This window comes from Tiliqua scincoides, chromosome 1, assembly GCF_035046505.1.
Source record: "Tiliqua scincoides isolate rTilSci1 chromosome 1, rTilSci1.hap2, whole genome shotgun sequence".
In the NCBI taxonomy this organism is placed as follows: Eukaryota; Metazoa; Chordata; class Lepidosauria; order Squamata; family Scincidae; genus Tiliqua; species Tiliqua scincoides.
The window spans coordinates 14,376,535-14,398,662 of NC_089821.1; the positions used below are offsets into that span (position 1 = coordinate 14,376,535).

The 22,128-nt window shown below is 39.9% G+C and overlaps 1 protein-coding gene across 2 annotated transcripts in view; it reads right to left on the bottom strand.

Moving 5' to 3' along the window:
- Positions 1-22,128, bottom strand: part of INO80 (INO80 complex ATPase subunit) — a 91,557-nt gene that overhangs the window by 46,618 nt on the left and 22,811 nt on the right. For both annotated transcript variants that reach the window (XM_066636865.1, XM_066636855.1), the window contains exons 8-24: positions 21,571-21,624; positions 20,233-20,436; positions 19,337-19,532; positions 19,097-19,164; positions 18,627-18,836; positions 17,865-17,945; positions 16,677-16,772; positions 14,338-14,397; positions 12,580-12,722; positions 11,708-11,792; positions 10,543-10,660; positions 10,043-10,128; positions 8,303-8,470; positions 7,541-7,674; positions 7,081-7,148; positions 4,399-4,492; positions 1,671-1,845 (exon numbers count right to left, since the gene is read on the bottom strand). In XM_066636865.1, the coding sequence (XP_066492962.1) occupies positions 1,671-1,845; positions 4,399-4,492; positions 7,081-7,148; positions 7,541-7,674; positions 8,303-8,470; positions 10,043-10,128; positions 10,543-10,660; positions 11,708-11,792; positions 12,580-12,722; positions 14,338-14,397; positions 16,677-16,772; positions 17,865-17,945; positions 18,627-18,836; positions 19,097-19,164; positions 19,337-19,532; positions 20,233-20,436; positions 21,571-21,624 (2,040 nt within the window). The remainder of the gene's footprint in view (positions 1-1,670; positions 1,846-4,398; positions 4,493-7,080; positions 7,149-7,540; positions 7,675-8,302; positions 8,471-10,042; positions 10,129-10,542; positions 10,661-11,707; positions 11,793-12,579; positions 12,723-14,337; positions 14,398-16,676; positions 16,773-17,864; positions 17,946-18,626; positions 18,837-19,096; positions 19,165-19,336; positions 19,533-20,232; positions 20,437-21,570; positions 21,625-22,128) is intronic.

Genomic DNA, 22,128 nt, shown 5'->3' on the forward strand with positions numbered 1-22,128 from the left:
TGGGGGTAAGCTCCATTCACTAGAACGAGACTTACTTCAGAGTAGACATACCTAGGATTGGGCTCTTAATCCTGGCAGAGATATATATCTGCACCCGTTTTCACATGCTAAGGGCAGGTGAAAAGGGATTCTACGTGTGTACAACATGCTGTCCAGCCTTGCCAGAGATCTTCCTCATCCTTCCCCCACAAGCATGCCCTCCGCCAGCCAGCGTTTGCAGCTCCTCTCCAGCAATGCAAAGCAGCTGCTCAGGGCAGTAGAGAACATACAATTGCATGCCAAGCGCCTTCCCAAAGATACAGAATATTCTGATACCTGAATTAAACCATATTTAATCACTTGTTTGCAAAAGTAGCTGTTTCTATGTGCACCTAAGGACCCCTCTCGTGTAAGAATTTCTTTTTTGTTCTTACTCCCACAGTTCCTTAGAGTAATTTTACTACATGGAACTCATGTAAGCCATTTTTCGGGATCCATTCACTGTTTCCTCTCCTCGAAGTAGTGCCACACTACACGCTACAAGTGCACCTGTACAGTATTTTTCCCCATGTGTAGAAAAAATAGCTAGAGGGAAGGGGATGTGGAGATTGACAGCCCAATCCTATGCATGTCTACTCAGAGGTAAGTTCATCTTTAGGGGGAAGCACATAAAAAATATTTTATTTCTCCAATAAAAAAATGGTTTATAAATAAATAAACAAACAAACAAACAAACAAACAAAAAAATAAAAGATTAACAAGTTGTGAGTTCCTGCACCTTTTTTTCCACAAAAAAAGCACTGGGTACTACTATATAGGAAGGCAACAGGAGACCGACTATAAGCTGTTACAAATCTGGGACAAAGAAGTTGGCTAATGACTCCTTTTCCTACCCATAAATGCTGGAACTGGGAAAGGCACTTACTATTCCTATCACCTATTTGACACAGAGCACAATTTTTATTCATGCCTGTGCACAGGTCACTTTCCTTTATGGGTGGTATTAAGTGTTGAATTGCTAGGACCCATTTCATTACTAGTCTAGGTAGGGGAGCTACATTCCACTTCCATCCAACAAATTTTTTTCAGTTAGTTTGTAGCTTGATTTCTTATTCATGAGAAGATCTGCTGGAAGGTGCATGAGCAATAAATCCTGCTTAAATCTCAGGAGCCAGAGGAGTGCCTAAGATTTTCAGCAGCTGGGAGGGGCCTTCAGTGCCTCTGCTCCTCCTATGACCAGCAAAACAAGAAACAACTATGCAAAATTTAAAAAAATTAAATTATGCAAGCTAAGAAAATTGTGTAACACACGCATGCTGCAGAATGTGGGTTTTATTGGCATGTGTGCATAAACCAGTGGTATCCAAACTGTGATCTGTGGCTCCCTGGGGAAAGGAAGAAACCAGCCGGGGAGGAGTGAAATCCTTGCAAAGAATACACTGCCCTATACAATGTATAGGTCAATAGGTCAAAGGAGCTGCCAGTCAAAAAAGATTGGGAGCTACTGACATAAACCTGACATCAATTCTGACATCATCATCATACTGACATCAATTCTGAAATTACTGAACGTTGATTGGTTAGTATGGTTTCCTATCACAGTTCGTGTAGTTTCCTATCAAGATGAACCCCACCACAACCTGTTCAATTCAAGACACTTCCACACGCACTTAACTGAAAATATGGCTTACCTGCAGCAAAGTACAACTGTGCAAGTTGGGAGGGGAGAGTGTAAAATTGACATCCAGCAAAAAATCTTTGTTCTTCAGACACTGAGACTTATGCTGGTGATCTTCTGGATCTGCCCAGAAGCGCAAGTGGTGGAGCCTGTAGGTGGCTTTCAGAGACAGGAAAAGAGCTAACCATCTGAAAACAAATCACAACAGACATTCTTATTCACAGTTCTGTGAACCTCAAATAAAGAGGAAAATTTTTCTAGAAGTCCTTTTCTTTTACAACATATGCTTGGAACTACCGTATGTTTAAGAGCAATGGGGAAAAAAGAACCACTTACTTTAAAAAAGTGTTGTACAGTGGCAGTTCTTCAGCAACTACATGACAACTCATCCTGGGATCACCTCATTACGTCAACTCAATCACCTCTTTCTTTTATATCTAATTTCCTCCAAAATGTTCTGTGTATGTATTGCACAACACAGCTGCCCATGTGGCTGCTGGGGCTCATCAGTTCGACTCAGTTGGGCCACTGCTTCGGTGGCTACACTGGCTGTCAGTTGGTTTCCAGGTTGAATTCAAGTGCTAGTTTTGGTTTTTAAAGCACTACCCCGTAGTTCTCAAACTTTTAGCACTGGAACCCACTTTTTAGAATGAGAATCTGTCAGGACCCACCAGAAGTGATGTCATGACCAGAAGTGACATCATCAAGCAGGAAAAGTTTTAACTGTCTTAGGCTGCGACCCTACCCACACTTCCCCAGGAGTAAGTCCTATTTACTATCATTGTTAAAAGCATTTACTTAGTACCTTTTTAAAAGTACAGGTCTGTAACACTTCCCCAGATGCAGTCACATACCATGGTAGCATCAAGTCTAATATATTAAAAATAAAATATTGAAATGAATGGGGACCCACCTGAAATCAGCTCATGACCCACCTAGTGGGTCCCAATCCATAGTTTAAGAAACACTGCCCTATACAATTCGGGTCCAGGGTATTTAAGGGACTGCCTTTGTCCATATAATGCTACCCGTCCTCTTAGGTCATCTGAGGGGGCTCTTCTGACTGTGCCGCCACCACTAGAGGTGAGGGAGTGGCAACTAGGAATAGGGTCTTCTCAGTGGTGGCACCCCATTTATGGAATTCCCTTCCCCTGGAATTAAGAACAGCTCCTTCTCTGGAGACCCTTCAGTGGAACCTCAAGACCTTCTTATTTATGAAGACTTCTAGCTGACACTGGGGGCTGGTGCTTTTTAAATGGCATATATTTTAATTGTTTTTAATATATATTGTTTTACTTTATGTTGATATTGTTAGCAACCGTGTCCCCTTTGGTGTGGGAACAAGGTGAAATAAAAATCCTATAAATAAACAAAAAGAAATATTATAAAAAGAAACGCTTTTCTCAGATCAGGAGATACTAGATGTTCAATACACAATCACTGCAGGAGAAGAACAAGGCTTCACGTAGCAGAACTCCAAACCAGGTTTGTGTAGCCAATTAAGTAGACAGAATAGTTAGGTATGACACAAGTCTCAAAACTATCAGTGAGTGATAGTTAACCTGCTGCCCCCCCCTCTCTCATTAAGGAGGCTGTTAAGACTGTACAGTTTTAAAAACTGATTTTAAAGGGATGCATTTTTCCCCTTCTCCAGGGTCAGCACATTCTTTCTCATTTGCAGGGGCCATTCATGTTGAGTCAAATCCGTGTATAAAAAATCAGTGTGTAAATAGGCTGGACCTGTATATCATAAACTCCCTAGATGGATAAGATCACTAGTAATTGCAACTAACCCAAATTGAATTTAAAAAAGATCAAAATAGACATATAGCGAATTGTTAAATATTAAAGGAGAGCTTCTAAGCAAAGACGAGCTGGAAGAGAGAGGAATACGTCTGGACTGGTGGAATGAATTACAAATAAGATCAAGAATACAGGAAGACTTTAAAAGTCGATTGTAAAGCCTGGACAGGTTTCATTGGGGGAAACATGTTTATAAGGGATTGTTTTGTATAGTCAAACTAGCTTGTTCACCTTAAGAACAGGGAGTCATTAATCTATTAATTTTTCTCTATTAGGAATATCTGTAGATTTCCATAATTGTGTATACAATATTCTTGCTGCTGTATTTATCTGTACAATAAGGTATTTCTTTTGTAAAAATCTTTAATTTCTGACACTATATTCAGGAGGAATATTTCCAGTTTGAATGGTATTACAATATCAAGGGTCTCTTGAAACATGTTTTGTATCATTTTCCTGTATATCTTGGCTTTTTCACAAGTCAACCACATATGATAAATGTACCCTCAATCTGGTTACATTTCCAACACTTTTTTGATAAACCTGGGTACGTTTTTGCTATTTTATCTGGGGTCCGATGCCATCTATAAAATATTTTATATAAATTCTCTTTAAAAGAAACCGCTTTTGTTAATATCCTGTTGTGTCGACTAATCTATGTAACCTGTGCTCTTTTAAGAGGGCAATAAAGACTTTTATTTCATCCGATTTCTAATGTAGAATTTTAATTCCTGCAGGTTGGTTACTATAGCTAGTTTTGTTTGTTTTATTGCTATTTTAAATTTTGTTTTATGCCACCTTTTAAGTTTTTAAACCTGAAAGGCAAAAATTCTGCACTAATTAAGATAAGCAACCTGCAACAGTATAAATACATATGCTGATTTTTACAGCCTGCCCAAATGAAAATCTGTTTTAGGATTCCAACTGGTTTTTCTCACCTGGCTAGATGCCCTTGGTGCATGAGGTTTGCCATCTCGGCTGGAGAAACATCAATAAACCGTAGAAAAGAGAAACAACTCTCTTCCTCAGTGCCTAGAATTAAAAAAAAAAGTTACGAATACACGCCACCTACAGGGTGAAACAGGCTTACAATAAAGGAAAATACTAATCCTGCTCTTTCCAATGCTAAGTTGCAAAGGTTACAGAGCAAAATAAGATTATTACTATTTAATTTAGATACCAGAAGAAACAAAGTAATTTGTTTTCGTAGTCAGCACCTACCATATTTCACTCAAAATAATGCAATTATTTTTCAAAGGAACAGTCACTATCAACCTATCCCTACCCAAAATGTCACAATATAGCCAGGGCAATTTATTTAAAAAATTTGTTTCCTGTCTTTTCTCTCCCATAAGGGAGGTGCTCAAGGTAACTTAACATGCAATAAAAATAAAATCAAGAATAAAAAACACGTTAAACACTATAGCACACTGTAGCATGCCAGAGCACAATATTAAAATAGCACAGCTAAGAAAAGACAGAACACATCAACATCAATGTAGGCATCAAAGGTTAAAAAGAATAGAAACATTTTCAGTTGCTGTTGGAACAGTGGATGTAAATGGAACTAGCTTGTCATTAAGATAAAAAGAATGCTATCATCTGGGTGCCACTGCAATAAGCACTTGGTTCTCACATAGAAACTCATTAGTTGCAAATGACAGAAGAGAAAATGCGCAAATCTTGTTCATAATTTCAAGACAGGTAAGAGCCCAATTACAATGGGGGCTAGATAAATGGTTTCAGGGGCGGTGCATCTGGCCCATGGGCCTTATGTTTGACATCCTTGGCCTACACAGTGGTTTCTGAAATACACAAAAAATGATTGCCTTTAAGCACTGTGACCACGCAGACTGATAAAGAAGTAAAGTGGAAGAGAATGAGCAGAGGATGGCTGCAGCAGAAACAGCTGCAAGAAACAGCTGAAGAACCTCTGGAGGAGGGGTGTAACACATGCATTCTTCCCCCTGCCTTGTCACAACAGAGTGCGAGGGCCACGCTAGTTCATCTGCCGAATGATTGCAGAATGTAACTTTTCCCTTTCCCATACAAGTCAGTGGAACAAAATATAAGATGGGTAATCAGGACAGTCACTGATTTTGTGATGGGGGAAAAGAACCGAAGATGAATTTGAGATCCACTGTATTAGCAGAAGCACTGCTGTGAAGGATTTATGGGTTATAGCAGGTAAGAAGAATCAACCACGTGATGGCTATAAAAATGGGTGCAATTTTAGTATACTTAATAACATCCAAAAAGTAAAATTTGTTAAGTCTAAGAATAATCTTTATAGTTGGAAAGAATACATAGCTATGAAAAAAACAAAGGATGCTGAAGACAAGTCAGTATGGTGGAACACTAAAGACAAGATAGCAGGCAGTGGGGGTATACACCCACAAATAACATAAATCATTTAAAAAGGGTTTGAGAATAAAATGACCAATATTATTATGCGTCATTTAAAAAGGGTTTGAGAATAAAATGGTCAATATTATTATGCAATTGCACAAATTAATGGCAATACCACATTTGGAGGATCATGTCCAGTTCTGATCACAAAAAGGATATAGTGCAACTGGAAAAGGTGTAGAAGAGAGTGAGCAAAATGATTACTGACTGGGGCATCTCCTTTACAAGGAAAGGCTATAGCATCTGGGGCTCTCTGGTCTAGAAAGAGCCTGAAGGAACTTGAAGGGGTAACATGACTGAGGGCGCAATCCTAACCCACTTTCCAGCATTGACATAAGGGCAGTGTAGCTCTGAGGTAAGGGAACAAACATTTCCCTACTTTGAGGAGGTCTCCATGAGTGCCACCCAACTGTGGGATGCAGCACACATTCCATTGGCATAGCTATGCCAGTGCTGGAAAGCTGGTTAGGATTTGGGCCTAAGACATATAAAATCATGCATAGATAGAGTGGACAGGGAGACGTTCTATTCCCTCTCGCACCAGAACTAGGAGACATCCACTAAAATTGACTTGTGGAAAAGCTGACTAGGCAAAAGGATTTCCTTACCCAGTGTGTAATTTATCTGTGGAACTCCTTGCAACAGGATGTTGTGAAGGCTACCTGGTCGAGGAAAAGTCCCTCATAGTTTACAAGCCATGATGACTATATGCAACCTCTGGGTTTTAAGGTAGCCTATCTCAGAATATCAGATGCAAGGGAAAGGCAACAGGAAATAGGTATCTTGTTGTCTTGAGTGCTTCCTGAGGCATCTGGTGGGCCACTGTGAGATACAGGAAGCTGGATTAGATGAGCCCTTGGCCTGGTCCTACAGGCCTCTTCCAAGGTTTTTATGTTCTTCACAAATACTTAACAGGATATCATACAGATGAGTGGAAATAGTTTACTCCATCCACAGAGCACGGAGTGAGAAACAAAGTTAAGTTCAACTATGAGACGGTAATTTAAGTTAAGCATTATGAACATTTCAAGTACAAGACAGTTCAGCAAAGGAATAAAGTAACTGGAATTGTCATGGCATTTCCTTTCATGAAGTTTAATCTCAGCTAAAGAAAAAAGATAACTGAATCCATTATCTTATTTATCTTCAATAAATAGTATATTGAACATGACCTAATCTTATCCTAATGTTTTTCAAGGACTTTAACCTACCCCTCCTATGAAAGAGTGATTGCTGGATGTGGTCCGGTGCAAAGGGAGAAAGTAAAGTCTGCAACCACCTAAAAATTAACAGAAGAAAGAATCAAAATGTGACAATTTAGACAAGAAGTGGCTAATTCTAGCTCAAACTGTTAATTCTTAACTTTGTATCACACTTTCATCCAAGGAATTCAGAGCACTGTTTTTACCAAATCACCATCCTGTGAGGTAGTTTAGACTAAATAACTTACAAGCAATGTGGCTTTCTTAATGTCACCCAGAGAGCATGGCCCTGGGTTTCAGGTCCAAGTCCAAAATTTATACTTATTATGGAGCTGTACTGAAGGCCGATAGTAAGTTTGCCTAAACATTTCTTAGAGAAATCTCTCCTAGTCACAGATGAGCCAAAAAATCAGATCCATGCAATGGGGACTGATTAATTAGAACTGGAAAAGAATGCCAACAATCTTACCTGTCCCGTGAGTGGTTAAACACCCTGATCTGACCATGACGGTAGAGGAATTTTGAAATCTGGTATGGCTTTAGTGAAATGTGAAATGGAGACCAAGTTTCTTGTCGCTCAAATAGTTCTGGGTGATTGCACACCTATAAGGAAATTTAAGGCATCAGAAACTGATGTGACACATATATTTTGCTTTCTGTATTAGATCAGCTAAGCCTACGTGAAGTAATCTTATATTTCTCATTTGCCCTGCTTCCTCTCTCCTTCCTCGGTTGTATTTGTGTCTGTTTTTAGATTATGAACCTGCTGGGAGAGAAATCTGTCTTTCATTTATTGTAAGTGCCATGTATGTGGACTGTGTTATATAAATAATTTAAATCTATTTGCTTTTCAGTTCACATTTTTTTGGAAAAGCTGCATAATGACAAGGGAGAAAGTCAACTCCTTCAGGCTGGGCGTATGAAGTTGAAAGCAGTATCATTTTCCATACATACTATATAGTTTTGCCTCCTTCATTCCTCTCCTGTCTCCTTTCCAAAATGAACACACACTTCCCAACACAACTTATACCTTACTGTACAAAGTACAATAAGTACAAAGTACAATAAGGACTTTGTACAACTTATACCTTATTGTACAAAGTACAATAAGGACTCACTTTTTAAATGATAGCATACAGTTGCAACTGAGCAACTGCAATAAGGTATGTCAACTTTTTCTTTCACGATCATCAGATCAGCATTGTTAAGAGTTGTTGTTCATACATCTCACCTTCCTGAACTGCATAACCAGGTTCATGAGGCTACTGGTAGTGTTCTGTGCTTGCTGGGTAGTGCCCATGGAGGACTGCAAAAGGTCATCAATAGAAATTTTGTTCTTCAGAGCCTGGTACAATAATTTTTGTCGACTTGTCTGCTGGCAATACATTAGAATCTCAATCTAAACAAAAAAGAGAAAATGTGTAAAATGGATTATCAACAGAAAATAATATTAGAGCCAGGTTCAGGATGCACACACACTCCATGAACAATCATGTCAGATAGAGCTCTCTCCCAGACATGTTTAGGGGTATGTTCATTAGTGCATTCAGGGATCCATGATGAAATCTGTAAAAAGTTTCTTCCTAGCTATTTAAGATAAAAAGCATTCCAGTACTATAAATTGCATAGAAAAATATTTGTTACAATAGAATAGTGAGAAACATATTCCAGGAAAAAGTTTCAGCATGTTAGAAGCTTATTTCTACATTTGATAAAAGAATAGATAAACACTGCATATATATCCTGCTCATGGAGTCCTTCTGTAATTTAGGGCCCAATCCTATCCACCTTTTCAGAACTGATGCAACTCTGCCACAAAGCATCGTGCAAAGGGGTGCAGTTATGGAGGCTCCATCAAAGCAAGGGAACTTTTATTCCCTAATGCTGCATTGTGGCTGCACTGGTCCTGAAAAGTTGGACAGGATTGGGCCCTTAGATTTCCAAGCTGCAATTACTGCATCGTACTCATTCTCACTAATGGCAGAGCTGTTTTCTGAATGAGAGTTAACAGATTTGGAAAAGTATAAGATCACAAGTCCTTCATGCCAAGAACACAAATTGCATAAACGCTAAGTAACCACAGGGAATCAGAATTGTGCTAGTACACAGTATACCCATCTGACAGACCCATCTGAGATTCATATGCTGAACTCCACATCTGCACAGGATTCCACGTGCACAGAATCCAACAGCTGCTAAGACCACACCTGTGCAATCAGTACACATTGTTAAGGCATACAGATTGTAAGAATAAGCCTATAGAAGCTGAAGCCTCTGTGTAGACCCACGTACAAAGATGAAGTTCAACATGTCCACCAAGTGCACTGTAAAATGAGTTGTGAGGTGTGCTCACATATCGTGTCTCCTCCTAGTTTAAATGTCTTCCCTCCCAATGCAGCCCACTCCACCATATCCTCAGCAATAGCTCAAGATCAGCTTTGGGACAGGCTCAGTGGGTCAATTCCTGCCAACTGTGCAAAGTGATGATTATCTTATGCTTACCAGGGAGCAAGCAATTAGGTCCATTCATCCCAGTTGCTGCTGACGCCCTTGTGTTTCTTTTTAGATTGGGAGACCTTTTCGGACAGGGGACGACTTCCTTTATGTGTAAAACACTGAGAACGTTGTTGTTGTTGAAAGTGGTACATAGTTTTAAATAAAGGGTTATGAGCTCCACTCAAGGAAGATTCCATCCCCCTGGTTTCCAGGGTCTGGACCTCAATGCAGTTCCCTTATACCACATCTCATGCTGGTCCTAACAGTCATGCAACCTTCAGGCGTAGCTGGGGTGAGGGATCTCAGGGGCTATGGCAGGGAGAAAGGGACAGGAAACATCCCTTTTGCAAATTTTGTTTTGCTCACACAAGCTTGGAAGCAACTCAACAGTAGCAAAGTAACACATGCAAAAAGCCTGAAGAGAAAGGGGGAAAACCACAGAATTCAAACTTTTAGGAAGTTTTTTTTTTTGCACCTTGTCCGACAGTTCATTTTCCACATCTTTCTTGATTCTCCTCAGCATGAAAGGCTTCAGAATCATATGCAAGCGAGATAGCTGATCTGAAATTAGACAGAAGGTGTACAATTATTATGTTAAAGGTGAAAAGTTATGTTCTACTACTATTTTTTTCCATTTTGACAATCTCATAAGCACACCAATGGACACAAACACAGACATGATGCAATCCATATCTAGATATTTTGCACACTTCATTCATCTGCTTGAATTGTCCTGGATTCATGAGTAACAGCAAAGGAGTTTCTGCTACTACTTAATCCTCAAATACTTCCACAGTCTTGAAGAAGCTCTCAGTTTCCACAAAAATAACCCTTACCACCATAGAAAAAAGTCAAAACCTGGATCTAGAATTTTACAACAATCAAAAATGAAAAATGCATTTCAGTCTTGTGGTGAGTTCTCCTAACGTAATTGAATTCCCATTAAGAAAACATAGGCTCCTCCACAATACTCACTCTCATCAATGGCAGACTTATTCTCTGCATGGCTTTCAATATCTTTAGAAAACCACTCGTTGAATTCTTCATGCGAGTCAAACAATGTTGGCATAATGAAATGAAGCAAAGCCCAGAGCTGCGACACAAGAGCAAAAGAGGGCATGAGAAGTTACACCACTACACCATTAACTTATAACTTTTTTACTGAGCACACAAAATGGACTTGAAATAAGGTTGTTTTCCTGTAAATTATATTCTTCAAAAAGATCCACATGAACACATACAAGCATCTGGCTAGGTTGGTCACACACAAGGACATCTATCAAGTGTCTACCATACATGCAAACGGGTCAAAGGTAGGACAGCAGAAATCCTTCATTTTCTCATCACAGGAAGTCAGCATATAAGGCAAGGGTTTCCAAACATCTTGGGAAACCATGAGGCACTCTGCAGGGTGTTGCAGGCTATTGGCTGGCCGGCAGTGAAACCGTGACACAAGGCTGCAAAGGACAGTAAGAAGCCTGGCTTGGCTGGGCCCCCATACACGGGTTTTGCACACTGGGACAGGTCCCCCCACCCAACCGGAGCCTCTTACCATCCTTTGTGGCCCCATGTTGCAGTCTCTGAACCCGGAAGCAACTGGAGATGATGTCATCGGCAGTCACTTCTGGGAGTCGGGCACTGTGTTTGCAGTATTGCGGGGATGTTGCAGGGCCCAGAATATTGGGAAGTACTGATAAAAGGGGTTGCAAAAATGCAGAATTCATATACTGATTCCATAAGACATCAATAACTGGTTTATCATGCATTCTTAACAAACCTTTAAGCCCAGTGAATGGGATTTGATTCCAGCTTCGATTCCTGGTTATTACTCATTGCAGAAAACCTTTGTATACACAATGGTGAGGAGGCACAGAAACAGCAGGTGCTTACAAGAGGAAATATGTGCATAGCCAGAGCTTTGTTTGCTGTTTCTGCTGATGATCCTACTGCCAAAGAATCAAGCCACTTTATAAACTGGGAATGAGCACAACCTTTGCAGCCAAAGCAACAAACAATGGTTCAACAGAGTGTGTGGTTCACCCCAAGGAAACTCCTGGGAAAAAACTCCTTCTTAAAAAAAAGATATCTAGAGCATTGCAAAGCAGGGAGGGAAGGGCAAGGGCAAACTAAGCATGCATACCTCAGCCATGGTGTTTTGAATCGGTGTGCCAGTCAGCAAGAGTCTATTTCGACACTGGAACTGAAGCAAAATTTTCCAACGAACACTGAAAAACCAACATGTCTCCATTGTTAAAAACTATGCAAAAGTGGCATAAAGGAAATCAAGACTCTTCACATTTTTAGACCTCGTCTAAGGAACAAAGATTACATATATTTTCCTATCATTTTATTCCTTCACTTTTCCCCTATTTTAAAATACTGCCCTTCCTCCAAGGAGCTGAGGGTGGTGCACATGGTTCTTTCCTTCCTTTTGTCTTAAAACAACTTTAGGTGGTAAGTTAGGCTGAGAGAGAGTGACTGGTCCAAGGTCACCAAAGAAGCTTTGTGGCTGAGCAGATCCAGCATCTGCAGATTTGACTCGCCATGGATGCCAGCAGATACTGGGGTCCACATTTAAAAGCACCAAAAATCATGTTTCCTATCTTTGCGTGGTCAAACAGCTCAATTTCCTAGCCTCTACAGCTATTTTTAGCCCTGAAAGACCCGTTATGCTGAGGTTCCTTTCTCCTCCCAGAGTTGCCCCAGAATGCGTGCGTGGAGTAAGACCTAAGCCAGTGATTTTTCCTTTGTTCTTCACACAGAGCATGCAACAAGGCAATTCAGGTGACCGTTCCCCCCACCCCACACCAAACAATTAAGGGAACTCTTTGACTGAGCTGGATCTGAGGGCAGGGGCCAAGTCACACACATATCAGATAGGACCTATTAGATAGGGAGAGCACTTTTCAAAGCAGTCCAGGGTTGGGAACTTTTACTGTCCTACACTGCACCCTAGCTTCCTTTCTATCAATGGCCAAAAGATTCATGTTTCTTGTCTCATGCATAAATTACCTAGAGCTACTCTTGAGTGCCTGTGCCTCATCCAGCACCATATATTGCCACTTAACCCGTTGAAAATATTTAACATCTTGAACTACAAGTTGATAACTGGTGATAACCACATGGAAAGGAGCATCCTGAGTATACAAAGTCTTCTGCAATCAAAAAGAGAAATATTTGAGTTATAAAAACTGAATTGACATATCACTGGTATAAAGGCAAAGCACTGAATGCACATATTTTTAAATCTTTTCAATTCCATCTAAATTGCTGGATTTAATGAATACAGTAAAAAGATACTATTTTTATCATTGATTTGTAGGTAACCTTTTCCAATTTAGAGAAAAGTTTCCCTCTAATACTTCAAGAAGTTCTTATTTTTCACTTTTAAAGTCCTACGCTTTAATTTTAAGGTATAAATGAACAAACTGTACATGGAAGACAAAGAACGTAGCATTCGCCTCAAATGCAGGAGAGAAAAATCTAACATCATTCTACTGCAGGATACAGTTTCTGAGAGCAGTGGTTCTCAAACATTTTAGCACTGGGACCCACTTTTTAGAATGACAATCTGTCAGGATCCACCGCAAGTGATGTCACTACTGTCATGACAGTAGTGATGTCATGGTGAGAAGTGATATCATCAAGCAGGAAAATTTTTAGAATGACAGTCTGTCAGGACCCATGCGGAGTGTGTCATTAGCCTGGTAGTGATGTCATGGCCAGAGGTGACATCAAGCAGGAAAGTTTTTAACACCTCCCATAAAAAAATTAAATCCAATTAATTGAGTAAATTACAAGTTTACAATAAGTACAAGTTTAAAAATTTATTTAAAATAGAGAGCCCAATCCTATGCAAGACTACTCAAAAGTAAGTCCCATTATAATCCATGGGGCTTAGTCCCAGATAAATGTGAATCGAGTTGCAGCCGCACCCTCCTAACCCACCCAAGCAGTTGCTGACCTGTTTAAAAAATATATTAAAAATAAAATGCATATTGAAATGAAATGAATGAAGACCCACCTGAAATTGGCTCGCGACCCACCTAGTAGGTCCCAACCCACAGTTTGAAAAATACTGCTAGAGAATACTTCTGTTTTACTAACCGGGAGGGTCCTGCATCAAAATGGTTGTATCACAACACATAGTTCTAATGACTCAAGAAGAGATCTTCCAACTACCACCTACTGAGACTGCTCTGAGACAAATTGAAAATATGGCTGCAGAAGTGTTGCTGTAGTCTCCTCTTGTAAGAAATGCTCAAATGTTGGGGCAAGGAAGGCAAGCTTCCCAAAGTTTAACAACTGGACACATGAAGCTGCCTATACCAAGTCATACCATAGGTCCAATCTAACTCAGGTGTTGTCTACACTGCCTTGTAATGGCTTAGACAGAGGTCTTTTTCCAGCCCAAGCTGGAAATGTCAAGAATCAACCTATAACTGAGCTAAGTTCAGCGAGACAAACAGCTGCAGATGCTAACTCTGAGTAGGAACTGTGCTGCTTGGAAGAAGGCATCCTGAATCAGGATGTACAATAGGGACTGGTGAGATATGGGTTTAAATGGAACTTTCCAGATGGAAGGCCATTAAAATCTGGCATCAAAATGCAGGGGCAGGTGTTGGAGTGAGAATCAATATTAAAACAAGTCTGAGAAGGACAGCAAGACAATGTGTTTATTCATCACTTGTATTTTTAGAATACATCCTCAGTTTCTATTCTAAAAGGGACAGTAAGTTGCACAAGTAAGGAAAGGGGGGTTTATAGTACCTGACTCCAGAATTTCCTGATCACTTTTCGGTCATGGGGATTTCCCCAGTAAGGCAGCACCTAGAACACACATACAAAATACAAACTTTCATATTCCTGCCATTAGCAAAAATCCCAGAAAGCACTGTTGCTGATCAAGTCAAGGTCACATCAAAGAATTATTTCTAACTTGAAAGAAAAATACAAAAGCATGGATCAGAGGAAACTTGTTCCTAGAAAATACACACATGCACACGCACACACACAGAGCCATAGAGATAAAGCAACAAGTTTAGAATTTTAGTGGTCCATAGTGTAAATTGAATACATTCAAAGTAACTATTAAAACAGATAACACATCCACTTTCCCACACTTAACCCATTTTTGCCCAGACCACATGTGTACCACATTTGATCCCTGTTGCGTATATGCAACGTTGGGCAGGAATGGTTTAATTAGCATATGCCCTGCACAGATATAAATACAATATAGTTGCTATAACAATTTAAACATATTGGTTTGCACTAATTTATATCTTCTCAGACACAAGGGCACAGTAGAGAAATCAATGGATTTCTCGGAATACAAGCACAAAATCAGATGACCAAGTTCAGATGCAATGCTAAATCCTGATTAAAAACCATGGTTTAATATCACTAGCATGAACCTCAAGCCTGCATGTGAGGAGAGAAAAATCAGCAGCTTCCTTTGCAGTGTCAAACAAGCTGTGCTTTGTTGTGGCGTTCAAATTAGTGCAAAAATGTAGTTTGTTCTAGTTACAGTTTCTTAAATGAATGATTCTGCCTTGTTAATCAACTTTAAAGATTTCTAAGGAACTATAGCTGATGTAGAACAGACCTGGAAAAAATCAGGTAGCCAATGCAACATAGGCTGATGTACATAAGGAGAAAACAACATATTCAACCTGCCCTACATTAGCTACACTGGCTAGCGCTTTTCTTCTAGTCTAATTCAAACCACTGATGCTTCCCTATAAGGACCTTTATGGTCCAAAATTAGAGACAACCTCTCCTTGTATGAGCCTTTTCATCAGTTATTCTGATTGGAGCCTGCTTCTTGTGGGAATCAATTAAAAGCTAGGAGCACGGCCTTTACTTGTCCCTACACTCTACAATGATCCCTTATGGAGATCGATGAGTCTTCTCTTACAGGATTCTGAAATGGCTACATTAATTTTGTTGGAGGCTGAGGAATCAACATTGATTTTTGACTGCTGAGTGCTTTGTGGTTTATTTTAGAATTTTACATTGAATAATGGGTAAATGCTGATTCATTGTATTGTGTTGGAAATAATTATGATTCAAGCAAAGCCCATCTATAAACATTTTAAATGAAGAAATGCTGTCTAGACAACATAATTTAGGAAAATAGTCCTGGTGGTAAGGCAATTTGTTTAGCTTCAGCATGATTCAGTAACTTATTAAAGATGTGACAGTTCACAATTATTTACTTCATCATTTCACTGTCTTTCCCATTCTACTTCAGACTTTCTGTACTTTAGAATTCTGCTGCAGAAATAAGATTCCATTACTGCAAAGACAAAGCAGAAACAGCAGAAATTCACTGTTCTTTAGAGCCCTAGTTAATTAGTCCTAAAAGTGTTCCTTTTCAATTAAATATTGTTAATGTTATACTGCCATCTGCTGATAGAGGCAGGAAGTGCACAAAATCAATGAGTGCAGAGTTTCACTAGGCCTGTGGCTAGCAACAGAAGAGACTTTATATTTTAACATCATAGCCACACTGCAGGAATGGGGTTGTCCACGTATGGTATTGACTGAGGGCCTTTGCTCATGATGGCCACCCACCAAACTTCTGAACCCTCACTGTACAAGTGGTAGTGCATAATGAGCCATCAGGGAGCAAGCGCTAATGCTGACAGTGTCTCCAGAGATAAACATGCAAAGTTTATAGACGCATAGATGACATGTATCAGAGATAATGTTCTCCAGCATTTTTAGTGGCATGTATCTTCCTATGTTTACTGTGGGAAACACAAGTGGAGTCACGTAAAATATTAAGCTGCTTTAAACAGCCTCCAGATAAACTTATAGGTAAAATGTTGGGAGGGAGGAGGGGGATGAGACAATTCTCTCCTATGAACAAACACTTCTTAGATTATCTACCAGAAAACTCAGAATCTATTAGAAGACCAAAAGCAAAAGTGGCAGAAATAACAGACAAGGAACTATGTCAGAACTCAATTGGGCTTTTCACATCATTTCAGCCATCAAGATAAGCAGATCATGACTAAAACAAAAAGTTGAAATAATTGAAGGAGTTTTTCAGAAACAACTTTTAAAAATCATCCAAGAATCATCTCAAGTACACTTGTTACCTTAAATCTAGGAACAAATCTGGCAAATTCCTGATGCCAGTTGTTTAGTGTGGAAGCCGGTGAAATAATTAAAAAGGGTCCCCAGATATTTTCTCTCTGAAAGAGGAAAAAACTTTAAATGAAGAGAAACAACATTTCATATAATAACATAATAGAAAACATAATAGAAGTTCAGTAGATAAAATGTTTATCTAAATTTTTAAAATATACATAGTATTTCTTTACAAAAGAGATATGAGAAGTGCGCCTATAACTTCAGGGGAAAGTACAGCTAGGAGTCACAATAGCTTCTTTGTTGCATATCACTACAAACTTCTACTTTTTATCAAGTATAAAACAGATTTCAGTGAAGTCACATTGCAATTCTAAAATCTATACAAGCATGGTTAACAACTGATTAATTTATTTCACTGTCATAGGTGGACTTGAAGTTTAAGACAGACTGAAAGGGCATATATGGATAATAGCATAGTTGGTGACTAAGAGCCTAATCCTGAGCTCTGCGCGCTGGCTTACTGCCGGCGTGTACTGTCAAAACCCTGCATTAAGCCCTAATAAGCCCTAATGCCGGATGAGCAGCTGTGCCAGTCCAGCACTGGCCGGCACTGAGCTAGTGTCAGAGTGATACCCAGTGGTATCATGGACCACTGAGCAGCAGAGAGGAAAGTGGGGGGAGGTGGGGAGGAGGCGTTCTGGGGAGAGGAGGGAAAGGGTGGGAGGAGGCGTACTGGTGGGGAAGGGAGGTGGGACTGGTGGAGCAAAGCCTCCGCGTCAGGATCACTGCCTGACACAGAGGCTTTTACCTCACTGTTACCCTTTTACGGGCTGTTACCCCACTGCGGGGCTACTCCCTTTACCCGGGGAAAGGGGACAAAAGTCCCCATCTCCTGAGGTGCTGCCCGCAGCTACCTTGAGCATGCAGGATGCCGTGGTAGCCATTTTCAGTGCCGCCACAGCCGTGCGCCCAGGCAGCACAGGATTGGGCTCTTAGGTGGGTTAACTAGTATCAGGAACCCTAGAAAAGGTGGAATTATACAAGTTGCGAAAAGGCTCTGAAGAACAAAACATTGCAGGCTAATTTTGATAATGTATACTGAAAGGAAATCTTCATGTACAAATGTAAAACCTGGGTCCCGCTTGAAGCATATGAAGCACTTCTGTCAGGTGTGCAACAGAGAATCTACGTACCTCAGCCAGATGCGCTAGCAAGGCAATGCTCTGCACTGTTTTACCCAGACCCATTTCATCTGCCAGGATCCCATTGATGCCCTAAAACAAAATTACACTACAATAAGTATCTCCACCAATTTTTTGTTGCACATATGCTGTCAGAACATACCACAACAGGAATAGCATCCTCCATTACACTGTAATTTTCACATAGTATGTGTTCATCCATTTAGGCTTAGTATCCTCACAGAACATTCTTAAGTTTTCAATTCAGGCTGGGTAAGACAAAAACATTATGTATAAAGGGATAGCTAATACAATGTTGAAACTTATGTATTTCATCAAACAATGCAAGATGCTATTTGGGAATTCCATAGTAATTCCTGTCCCTGAAAAACAGATTCTCAGGCTATTCTTGAAAAATATAGCTTGATTTGCTCATGTAAAGTGCAAATCTTAAAAGACTCAGAAGCCATTTATTACGATTATTATTATTTATTCTTATTTAGATACTGTGTTTAAACAAATATGTTCTCAAAGTAGTTGATCAAAGGAATAAGAAGATTCTCTGTCCCTAAGGGGGAAGTTATAAATCTATAAAAAACACAAAGGAGACACCAGCAAACAGCTGCAGTGAGGGACAATATGCCAGGATGACGAGGGACACTTGCTCTTCCTCTGTTAAGTATAATACAACAAGGAAATTCATCCCTTTTGCTAGAGACGTATAAAGAAGGAACTTGTCTCTGAGAACTAGCTTCAAGAAAGGCTAGTGCATACCTGCTCATAAAGGTTAGCCAACCAGTTCATGCCTTTCAACTGGTAGCCTTTCAGTTTACCACTGAAAATGGTAGGCTGTGGAATGTCCTCTCCAGCCCGAATGGATGGGTTTGCAAGGCTGTAGCTCTCTCCAAAGCCAGTGCCAGATTTGTTGGCAGCTCGAAGTGCTGCTGCCCGACTCTCTTTGGCATCTTCATCAAATGACCTGGTCTAAGTGAGAGGAGGAAGGAAAGATTAAGGCTGCAATCCTTCCACTAAGGGTCAGAACCATTGGATTTACTGCAGGGTAAACAAATCTAGGTTTGCACTTAAACCTCTCTTCACAGATTTGATAGGGATATATAACCAAGTTAACAAAAACCTGATACGCTGTACAAAATTATAAAGTTTAAATATTCCATTCCAATTCTAGAGATCCTATAATTTATTACACTTCCTAATTTAGTTTAGAACACTGCCTTAATGCTTACCTGGGCTTGATGAATCCGGTAGGCATCTTCTGCATTCTTCAGAGCCTGCACTTTGTAGTAATTACTGTCTGAAAATATCACCAAATTTTAAAAAGGCATATAGATTAATCACAAAACTCAACAGAAGGATTACTCACACACTTATGAAATCTCAGGGTCTAAGCGCTACACATGTCTGAAGTATGGTGACCAAAGCCACATCTTTCCTAACTTCTATTCAAGTTGAGTTCTAATTCTCACCATAATCCTCCTGGGTGATGTTGACCACAACCCCTCCACCAATATCAATTTGTCTCTGGATAGAGCTGTCTTCAAGTTTTCGTAAGATTTCCTCCTGGATTCCATCATGTCCTATATCTCGCTTGCGGCTCATGAAGTGGGCATACAACTCTGTTTGGGTAATCAGGAAGTTGAGCTTTCTTTGCTGCCTCTTAGCCTAAAATAATTTACAAGACAATACAATAACCACAAATTTCACATCTAAACAACCACAAAAGCAGTAAAAATACCATACTGAATTTTCACAGACATGTGAAAAACAAGTGATGAAGTTATATTCTTGTACCTTATCCACATCAGAATATTAGCTGTCCACGAAGACAGTTATCTAAATAGAAAACAGTTATCTAATAGCTATTGGTCTTTTTTTTCTTGCTAGCCAGGAGATGAGGCTTATGAAAATGGATCATATGGTTATAAAATAAAGTAGGCCTGACTTTAGAGAAATAACATAAAATAGAGCTCAAGGAAGAAACAGCACAAGCCATACCCAGATAAAGAGAAACACAGGAAGGTCTCTTTTAAATAGCTAGTATGCCATCATCTGTAAGGACTTTCAGAAGTGTGTAAAGAAAGATCTTCCTCAACCAGAAGGAAGACTGGAGTTACAAGTACAGCAAAGATACAGGCCCTAGCTGCCTAGCATACAACATTATAGTATAGAGGCTAATACAGCAAAGTTTAAGTAGCATTAAGACATGGTTCACTATATCAAGAGAATTTAGAACCTAGTCAAAGAGAAAAAAATACTCCTGTAACAAATTTGATCACCCTAACAGCCAGAATGTTGCAATGGCTGGGCCCATGGACTGGTTTCAGATACAGGTGGATGAAAAGTCATGTGATTTAAGTCTTACCTCCCTCATCTCCTCATCCAGTTTGCGCTGCTCCAGGGCTTCTTTTTCGGCTCGTTTGCGGTGTTCCTTTTCCACCTTCTCATATTTCTTCCAGTAAAGAAGCATCTCCTTTGTTAGGCGCCGTGCCCGTGGCAGAGTCTCCTTGCAGTTCTTCTGGGCTTGGATAGCTGCTCGACGCACCTCTCTCATACACTGATGAGCCAACTACCAAAGGAGGGGTAGAAAATATGGCATTTTAAAAAAAAAAACAAGCATGAAGAGGCAGTTGAGGAAGTGAAGGTGAGATCCTTCAAGTCTTGCACAGAACACACTTGATCTTGAATCTTATTTGGGGGAAGAGTTGATTTACAGTGGGCCCTCATTATCCATAGGGATTTCATTCTGGAAACCCCCATGGATACAAATTCTGTGGCTGCTGGAGTCCTGATGGAATCAGGATCAAGGCGCTGCAATGACCTACCTGGAGGTTGCACTGGGCCCGTGGCCCATTCCATTAGCCTCCTCACCTCCACAGAAGGCTTCCCGGTCTGCGTATGCAACTTCGAGTTGTGTCTGGAAGGTGTTTTGAGGCCCTCGGGGCCCTCCACATATCATAGTACCTTCCAGATGCAACTAGAAGTCATGTATGCATACCAGGAGTCACTTCTTTTCATGTCCTGGAGGCCCTCTGAGATTTGGGGAGGCATCTGTGGATGGTAAAATCTGCAAATGCCAAGTCAGTGGATAAGGATGGCCCACTATATAGACACTTCCTTAAATTTCAGAGTTCCCAATTTATTTTAAATATATCTAAGGAGTGCAACTTGAAAGCAAAGATGTAACTAAATGCAAACAGAAAAGTATTTATATTTCAAGAAGAATTAAAAGACCATCTGTTTCCAGCTTTGTACTCATAGCAATAGTTATGAAAAATAAGACAATGAGTATCCTAAGAATTTCTTGTGTTTAAAAAGCTTTACTGTGCAAAGAATAGAATTAATTTTCACAAATTCTCCCTCCCCTCTGAAGCCTTCTACATTATCTGAAAGCCTGTTCCTGAGTTGTGAGAGAACCTCAGAAGCAGATTTTCATAGAGCTCAGAGGGAAGAGAAAAACATTCCCCCATTGAGCAAATGGACCTTCTTCCACAAACAAAGACGTTCTTAGGATACAATTATTTTTATTATTAAATTACTTACAGTATGTACGGCTTTTAACAATAAAAATCTTTAAAATGGCTCTCTGTTTATCCTCTCTGGTTGTAACACAGAAACTGATCTGACTGAATACTGAAGACTCAATGTAATTTTATTTCATTAAACATTTTTTTTTAATTAGAGAATGCTAAATGTGTTGTACCTTTCTACTGTTGCTTAAGAAGAGGTTTCGCGCTGAGACTTTTTGTTTGTATGCCTAAAAAAATAAGAACATTCTTTAAAAGTCGTTTTACAGGTCTAAAGTCTAAACTAAGAAACACAATTCTGTTGACAGCATCCTCCAATCTTCTCCAATTCCGCCCCCCATGCACACTCTGTGCCCCTTCCCATCCCATTCCAGGGGATTCCCCAACCCTCAGGAGCAGCTGTTTAGGGAATACAAGAGAAAGGAGTGACTAGGAAAGCCTTCCAATGCAAACAGAATTCTGCTCAAGCTTCTCTAAATCAACTCACTATTTTCAAAAAGATCAAGTGAAAACCTGAATTACAACAGCAAAGTACAGGCAACTTGATAATTGTACTGCAAATGCATGCTATTAGTTCTCAGAATATTTTAGGTATACGAGAGAATTAAGCTACGGTCTATGGCAGTGGTTCTCACACATTTAGCATCAGGACCCACTTTTAGAAAAAGAATCTTGTTGGGACCCACCAGAAGTGATGTCATGACCGGAAGTAACATCATCGAGCAGGGAAATTT